At 37.8% G+C, this 9173-nt stretch overlaps 1 protein-coding gene across 2 annotated transcripts in view; it reads right to left on the bottom strand.

The window, feature by feature from the left end:
* Nucleotides 1-4745: 4745 nt before the first annotated feature.
* Nucleotides 4746-9173, bottom strand: part of KLHL3 (kelch like family member 3) — a 76492-nt gene continuing 72064 nt past the window's right edge. For both annotated transcript variants that reach the window (XM_060765334.2, XM_067463682.1), the window contains exon 15: nucleotides 4746-8623. In XM_060765334.2, coding sequence (XP_060621317.1) covers nucleotides 8595-8623 — 29 coding nt within the window. In that variant the 3' untranslated portion in view covers nucleotides 4746-8594. The remainder of the gene's footprint in view (nucleotides 8624-9173) is intronic.

Below are 9173 nucleotides of genomic sequence, written 5' to 3'. Positions count from 1 at the left end.
TCCTCTGCTGAACAGCTCTCACAGTTAGGAAGCTCTTCCTAATGTTCAGATAGAATCTCCTTTCCTGTAGTATGAAGCCATTGTTCCGCGTTCTAGCCTCTAGGGCATGCTTCTCGTCTTTTTGGCTAAGATCAAGTGTCTCTAGGGTAGCAGAAAACAAGTTTGCTCCCTCCTCCCTATTACATCCCCTCACATATTTATACATGGCCATCATGTCATTTCTCAGCATTCTCTTCTGTAAGTTAAACATGGCCAGCTCTTGATCATTTTAGTCGCCCTCCTCCGGACACATTCTAGCTTGTCAGCATCTCCCTTCAACTGCAGTGCCCATAATTGGACACAGTGTGATTTCGGGTGTGGTCTGATCAAGGCAGGATAGAGGTAGAATGCAGGTCAAAATCCCATTAGTTTTTTTAGCTGCCGAATCACATTGTTGGCTCATTTTAACTTGTCCAAGAAGACTGCAAGATTTTTTTCCCCACACGTTCTGCTGTCAAGCCACGCATTGTCCCCTATTCTGTATTTTTGCGTTCCATTTTTTCTGCCTTAGTGGAGTATCTTGCATTTGTCCCCACTGAACTTCATTTTGTTAGTTTTGGCCCATCTCTCTAATCTGTTAAGATCGTTTTGAATTCTGCTCCTGGTCTTCTGAAGTATTGGCTATAACTCGCAATTTGGTGTCGTCTGCAAACTTGATGATCCTGCCTTCTAACCTTTCATCTAAGTCATTAATAAAGATGTTGAACAGGACCGGGCCCAGGATGGAACCCTGCTGATGGCACTCCGCTCGTCACTTCTTTCTAGGATGAAGAGGAAGCATTGGTGAGCACCCTCTGGGTTCATTCGTTTAACCCAGATCCAACTCACTGTAGTTTTGCCTTGCCCACATTTGACTTAAGTTTTTTTTTGCCAGAAGTTCATGGTGGACCATTATGCCTTAAGAATCCAGGTAAAAAAACCTTTGTTTAAAAAGCCCTCACCGGATCTCATTGCATCAGACTACTACCAGCCAATATCCAATATTCCATTTTAGGGCCATGTAGATCCGGGGTTTTCTGGATTAAATGAATTATTTAAATCCATTTCAGACTAGTTTCAGGCATAACTATGGGGTAGGTCAATGTGGTGGATGCCCTGTACCAGGAACTAGGCAACATAGTGTGTCCCTATTGAATCTGCTGCTCTTTTGCTGGTTTTAAGTACCACTGGATCATGGCATTTTGTGGGGTGTCTTCTGGAGATGCCCTTATGGTCCCATCAAACTCTGAATCTGTGATCAGAGTACTGCAGATTAATAGGGAAGAGCACCAAAACCATTGTTTTCAATAGCAGTGGGATTTTTCATGACATATATAAAATTGCCATGAGAAATGAACCTTAGACACACAGCCTGAGTTAGGAAGTTTTTGTGATCTCATATTTACCTATCAGTACACAAACTTAGCACCCATATGTAGATATGGAAATTTAGTCTCAATTTAGGCCAGTGTAAGAATTCAAAAGATAATGCACATAGCTCATGTTGGAAGACATAGCAGCTTGTGCACTTGTTCTCATTGGTCTCTTGACCAGTGGGGATACAAGACTTTACAACAGATTAAGATGAGGAAATTGGAATTCCTTTCTGACCTGTTTGATTCCTCTAACCCAAAACCTCTATGTAGAGATTACATGATCCAGTTCAACCAAGATTGCTAAAAGGACAGTCCTCTTGTAAAGAAAAAATAATTGACTGAACCATCTATATTTTGCTTTTTTTCCTGGGCAACACTGTCTACTCTTTCCCTCTATATGAAGGAAGACATGTTGCAACGTGTTTACGTGTCATCTTTCTCTCTTTTGAACTAGTTTAGAAAGGTCGGGGAGTTTCTATCTGAAGAATGTATAGGTTGAGCTCCCCTTATCCAGAATTCCAAAATCCAAAATATTCCAAAATCTGAAATTATCCATATTGGTGGCTGAGATCATGATACCTTTTCTTTCTAATAAACCAATATGTTGCACAAACTTTGTCTCATACCAAATATATTATGAAAATATATTCCGGCTATGTGTATAAATAATATACAAAACAAAATTAAATTTATGTTTAGAATTGGACCCCAACTCTATGATGTTTTATTATCTATATGCAAGGATTCTAAAATCTAAAACACTTCCGGTCCGAAGCATTTTGGAAAAGGGATACTCAACCTATATTTCATTAATAAAAATTTCTTCTGTAGATTTCTAAATGTATTTTCTGCCTCCATTTGGATCTTCCTAAAATGGGCACTTCTGCTATGTCTGGAGTAAAGGCTCTAAGAGGCCTTTCTTTCCAATTATATCTCTGCATCCATCACCTCTAACCGTTCACACTGATGGTCTTAGGTCAGACAAAGGGGAATATTAGAAGAAGAGGCATTGCAGAACTCTGTAAAGTAGAACTCTGTAAACGGCAGGTATCAACAGATTCCTTACTGCTCCAGACACCGAATTTGGGCGGTAGAATCCCTCAGTCTGATAGAAATTTACCAAACCAATTACAGTAGTCTCTCGCTTATCCAACCTTCACTTATCCAACATTCTGTATTATCCAACACAGTCCAGGGTGGAAGAAAGAATCCTTGTCTGTTTTGGTGCTAAATTTGTAAATACAATAATTACTACATAACGTTACCATGTATTGAACTGCTTTTTCTATAGATTTGTTGTAAAACATGTTTTAGTGCTTAAAATCATAATGTAATCATAGCATAATTTGATGTTTAAAAGGCTTTTCCTTAATCCCTCCTTATTATCCAATATTTTCACTTATCCAACGTTCTGGCAGCCCGTTTGTTACTACTCTACTGTAGTAAGAAAAATATACATCTTGATAACCAATTCATGTGGTAAATCACAGCTTACAGCACATGTACCAAAAACGTCAATATTTTTTCCTCAAGAATGCCTCCATCAACCATGTAGAATATTGACCTTTTGACCATAAAGTGTAGCCTGTGGGCATCATGTTTATGAAAGCAGACTAAACTGTATTAATGCAGAAAGTCATCAGGATTGGTGGAAACATGTTATTCTCTGTGATTCAAAAAACACTGCAGCATCAGAAGAAATACAAGGTCAGTTTCATTTGGCTTTATTCAACCAAAATTCAACATGCTGGAAAACAGATAAGACCTCCTGTTGGCAAAGTATTTTTTTGAAATAGTTCTATTTCTAAGCAGCGTTGCTGACATGAAAAATAGAAAAATTGCATCACAAACAAGTTGGTCCCACAGCAAAAACCAGCTATTAATAGGAAATAACCAATGGATGCCATGAGTAGTATGATTAAAAACAGAACCAAGACTGCAGTTCTGTGCACATTTATTTAGATAGAAGTCCCTCTAAACAAAGCGAGCTCTATTTCTGAATAAATATGCATAGGACTGGGCTGCAAATTTAATTAAATGTGAGTATGCTAAATTAATTGGTATGGGGGTCACAGCTATATTTTATCTCAAGTCTATTTTATTTTTTTAAAAAAAATCTGTGCATCCAAGGTGAATGCTTTTACAATCTTCTTTTAAATGTATTTTATACAATGTATTTACACGCTATATTTCTTACTATACAGAAAAATAAAATAATTTTAAAACTCTGCAAAAAATGCTAGATTCTTATCCAGATTACATTTCTCAGATGATAGATGCATTTAGAATTTTTGTTGTTTGATTTGTTTTACCAATGTTTAGCAGTAGAAACACAAGGAAATTCAGGGTTATGAGCTCCTTCTTTCCCTGGGATGGCAAGTTTTTCTAAACAACCTTTCAATCGGGTACAGCTAGCATGGCCAATGATTAGGAATGCTGAGAAATGCAGTAAAAATATCTAGAGTGTACTATAGGAATGATTGTTCTAAACTGATTTGTATTTGCCTGTGTCCAAATGCAGCAAACATTGGTTTGTTCAAACCATAATCTGCTCATAAAGCAGAATGAAACTGTGGCTTCAGGTTGTGGTTTAGGAGCAAATCATGGTATTATTCAAGGAAATACAGAATCGTACATTCTGGAACCTGTCTGATTGTAATGATTATGTTTTCAGGAAAAAATGTTCTGGTACAGCTATAATTCAAACAGACACAATCAAAATTTCTCTTTAGCCACCAATGCTTCAAATCTGAACCAACTCACCACCCAACTCCCAATATTTTTCCCAGTGTAACTGTACCATACCAAATACACAAGGTCACATTTAAATATGGAACAGGACCCAGTTGAGCTGAATTACCTTTACTCAATCTAATTTCCATACAAAATTCATACAGGGTCAGCAGGTAGTTCAAAATACGATGGCAGTGAAAATAACTTCCTTTCAGATTTCTATGTAAACCACAGCAACATAATTCTGGTTCCTCTTTTAAGTATTATGCTTTTGGCAATGATCCAAAGGGCAAAAACTAGGTGCACTAAAATGCTCAAACTGTTTTTTAAACTTCCCAAGTTTAGAATACTGGTTGGAGATTTGCTGCAAGAGCAATTCAAATTGAAAACTTGGGAGAAAATACCACGTGTGCCTCAGTAAACATTTTACTTTCATGTCATGTCAAATTCCTTTTCCATTTATGGTTTAAAGCTGCATTCTGACAGGGAAAGCCTGCAAAGTAATTCTGAGCATATCTGGAAGACAGGCACACATGCAATCTTTTGGATATGCTGTTAGGTTTTGGATTTATATCACAGATTTATGGTAAATTATGGCCAAATAAACCAGCCATTAGATAAGAGATTTTTCATAGTTTATTTATAGAAACACAAAATAGACTTTTGATATACTGACCTATTGTATAAAGGACCAATCACAGAGCCATTATTTTTTCTGGTTTTACGTTCAATATCAACTTCAGATAACATTTCGTTCAGACATGAGAGCAGGGAAGAGAGATGCAATCACCTTAGTGCACTCTTTGGGCTAATCAAAAAGCCAGCTAGGCCCAACGTTTTCAAGGAAATTATTTGTTTATATAAATGCAGCAATTCATGACATTAATAACGGCAGTAATGGTTCACTGTTTAAATTAACATGAGTCCAGTTATTGTCCTTTTCAGAAAAAGAAACAGAAGGATATCCTCTTTTCATGCAAGAAAGTTACAAGCCATCATACACAAATGGCTAGTGAAAATCAGGCCCATGGCGTAAGGATTAGACACTAATCATAATGCCACCAAAATAAAAGGAGAGCTAAGAAGTCTTTAAGAATCATCTTACAAAAATAGATACACTAAAATTTGCTAGCTGTAAAGCTACATTTCCAAGCCCTATAAAAAGGCAATCTTTGAAAGGATCTGGCTCAGATGCTCAGAATCGGCACAGTACAAATATTAAAAATGAACACAGAATGTAAGGTATTTCAAAAGCGCTTTAAAGGGGCTATTGCAGCTGGCTGTTGTGTAGCAATGATTAATATTGCATAGCTGAAAAATGAGGTCACTTGACTTGCATTAACCCAGCAAGTTTACACACATGAGTGACATATACTATTTGCCAGTGATAAGTGGCTCTTAGCTGAGATCAAGCCAGTTATAAGTGCCTTGGTCGTTTATTGACAGCCAGTACACTCTATGGTTTGGTAATTTTTCCATAAGAGAAGCAGGAAGAGATGTGCCATTTTAGAATACAGTAAGGCCAGGTTAGCACAAATATAACCTTATGCCTGCCCAAGGTAAAATATGACTGGCATTTAGCTTTGGTGGTGTAATGAGCACCATCAAATTGATACTTCATCTGCATATAGGGCATCTGTAACATCTGCTTTAGCAAATGTGTATGGCCTCTTAGCACTTAATCGATTCAGCAGGTAATATCAGGAAGCATGGAGGGATTTCATGGCATATATAAATAGATTGAGCAATCTAATGCATTCTCCATACAGAAGTCACTAGATGCTTTTCCCACCTTTTACATGATCCATTTTAGCAACAATGAGATTAATGGCAGAATCCCCTACATGTTTATTCATCAGAAGATCTCACAGGGCTTACTCCAAAATAGATAGGTGTATAACTGCAGTTAGGGGAGCTTAGTGGGTGAAATACAAGTGTCCATCTGTCACTAGAACAGATATCCCTGCTGGAATTGGGTTTTCCCTTTCCATTGTGGATTCCTATGCACTCTCAAAAAATGTTATGTAATCCTCTGCAGGGGGGAAATGCAGGAGAGGGATTCAGGCGAAGGAGAGGAAGAGGAAGTCTTGACACTTGGGCAGAAGCCCACTTGCAGAGAGCTGGATGTCACACACAACAATCCTACAGATCATGGATTGGTAGCCAGGGTTCTTCCAATGTTATTAGACTGTAACTCCCATATTCCCTCACCATTAGCTATGCTGAATTGAGGATGATGGAGGTTCCAGCTTAACAATTTCTGGAAAACCAAGAGTTGCACATGTGTGCTGTAAAAAATTCCCCATAAATATTTCTAACTGAAATTTGTCATAAAATAAAAGTAGCAAAATAAATCTAAATATTAGAGCTGTTATTAAAGACTGGGGACTATATATATAGATCAACACTCTAAATCAAGAAAGTATCATGCCTCATCTTCAGCTCTGAAAGTAATTCCTTGGTAGCACTGGCAAGAGGCAAAAAATACATTTAGAAATTGCTGTGTGCATCTTAAAAGATGCATACAAATACTGACCAGGCAACAACCAGGGTGCAGCTTGCATGCATTTAAAAGAGATATTGCAATTCCTCTATATGCATTCTTAAAGGGTAGTTTGATACTACATGTGTCTGTGCCAGAGTACAAATGCATCATAAGACGAAGCGCTGGGATTTCAAGGAAACTGTTTTGTTCTTAAAGAATTACTGGATGAAAGCCCTTGTTAGAGAAAATCCCATCTTACATTTGCAACACTGGTCAAAAATCAGGTTTTTTTCTGCTTCACTGCTGCTAATTGACAAATGTTTTAAGTACTAGAAAATGTGTCTGACTGTATAAGAAAGAAATTAAGTGCTCTTCCTTAATATTTACATAGTAAGATCATGAGCAAGGAAGGGGTGATTATTTTCCTAATAATTTTTAAACCTTTTTGTTGGTATTATAAATATGCCAAAATAATTGGAAATCAACATATAAACTTTCTAGACAAATATGCTCAGTCTGATTATGGTTTGGAATAAGAATGAAACTAGGAGGATTTTAGATATGCATCAAACCATTTAGATGAATTTGGCTTTCCTATATTTAAACATGTTTATTTTTCGTCCTCCTCATCCTCCTCTCTTTGGAAAATAAATGCTTACAACTTCAAGGAATGGCTCTGCACAGCTATAAAAACAAGAATATAGAAAATATTTAAAACTGTATCCATGAAGAGAAATAGCTGGAAGAATTAGAAGACTGTGGAATGGAAACATTAAGACACTTGTAGGTTAGAAATACCATCAAATTAATTATGTTTGGCCAAATGAATGAGCGGCATGTTGGAGGGATATAGGAACCCAGCCTGTCCTAATCTAAATATAGTTAGGATTTACTTGGGGGGGGGGGGGTTCCCAGGAGTTACCGAGTTGGCAGTTCTCTTTTGCACCGGAAAGCTTGGTCAGAAGTCTCTCAACTCTTACACATGGCAATGTCATCAATACATGCCACATTCTAGATGGTTCTGTCTGATGTGGCTTTCAGAGCCTGACTGGAAACTTAAATTAACTACTGAATTCCAAGTTTCCCTGGAATCTGGTGGCAATCAGAGTTTGGTTATTTCAAAATGCAAATTTCACTGTACGTAAATATCCTTGAAAAAGTGGTGTGGGTTCAGCTTGAACTTTCAGTGACTGGTAAAAGCCAAAAAAAAAAATCGTTTTCAATTTATCACCCTGAACCCCATTTTAAAGGTCAGCCTTAAGCAGACATCATTTTGAAATGGCAATAAGCTCCTAAACACTACACTAGTGATATTACTAGTCTTTGGGTAGATGAAGTGCAATTTCCCCCCGGGAAAGACAGTGCTTGGCTCATTTGATTATAGAAGAGATTTGTTGAATGCAGTTCAATGACTAGGACAGAAATCATACAAATGCAAACCTCCAATGCCCAAAAGTATGTATATATAGTAGTCAACTAGCATATGTACACATTATGAACACAAAGATGCTATATTGAGCCAGGATTCCCAGTCTATTGTCCTTTGGTTTCAGGGCTGGTTCTCAGTAGTAAATTTGTCCAACTGGGGTTAAGTAAGTAGATAGAAAATGCATGGTAGAACAGATAGCGTTTGTCCATGTTCAGTAGTGAAGTACTCCAAGTCAAATGGCAAAGAGAAATACTTCGTTTCTCTTGGGGTGATCACTTCAAATTCAGTCCTAGCTGTACATAAAACAGCTGACTGCACACACGCACACACAAAAACCCAAGCAACATGTCATTTTTCAAGCATGTTCATAGCAGGGTTTTCACATGTCTGCAATGCTCACTGCCAAGCAGAGGTCAACAGTCCTGGTATATCGTTGTCATGCTGGGAGGGCAATACTTGTGTGGCAGTTAAGTGTTAGATTATCAGCATTTTCCAATCTCCACCAAACTAGATAGATGGTACTTTTTTTCTTATGCACTCACATCAATGTGTGTCACAATGGTTTATGGATCACAGCTACACCTACAAGAGAGAGAGAGAAAAAGAGAGAAAAGGCATTCAACACATTCCATCCAACTAAACTCAAGGGAGACTTACAAGGTCCAAGGTCCTAAGACTGGTAGTCACTTTTCAGGGACCAGGAGCATACTCTTTTATCATAGGGGGAAAAAACATGTTCTAGCTTGCAAAACTTTTTGTGGACTGCACCTTACTCAATCATAAAGCACTGTCTGCACCTTCTATATTTTAAGTCCACCACATTCCTTATTTCCCCAAGGCATCTAAATGTCTGCCATCTGAAGCAACAATACACTCATTTGACTAAGTACACTACTTTCCAAAAAAGGTTATGTCAGGATGCCAACTCCAGCCATGTGAAAAAGGACAAATTGGTCAACCTGACATGGAATGCCAGAAGGAGGGAAAGATTGAGCTGATAAGACCAGCTGGCCTTTGTTATGAGAACTGAGGGAGGTCGGAGGGGGATGTGTGGGCATGAGACTATATAACCCACTATTCTGTCTGCCTCAGCAGAACTGTCTTTCTTATGCTCTGGTAAAAGGTAAATTAA

This window comes from Anolis sagrei, chromosome 2 (genome assembly GCF_037176765.1).
Source record: "Anolis sagrei isolate rAnoSag1 chromosome 2, rAnoSag1.mat, whole genome shotgun sequence".
Taxonomy (NCBI): Eukaryota; Metazoa; Chordata; class Lepidosauria; order Squamata; family Dactyloidae; genus Anolis; species Anolis sagrei.
This window is presented reverse-complemented; position numbering and strand designations above follow the sequence as displayed.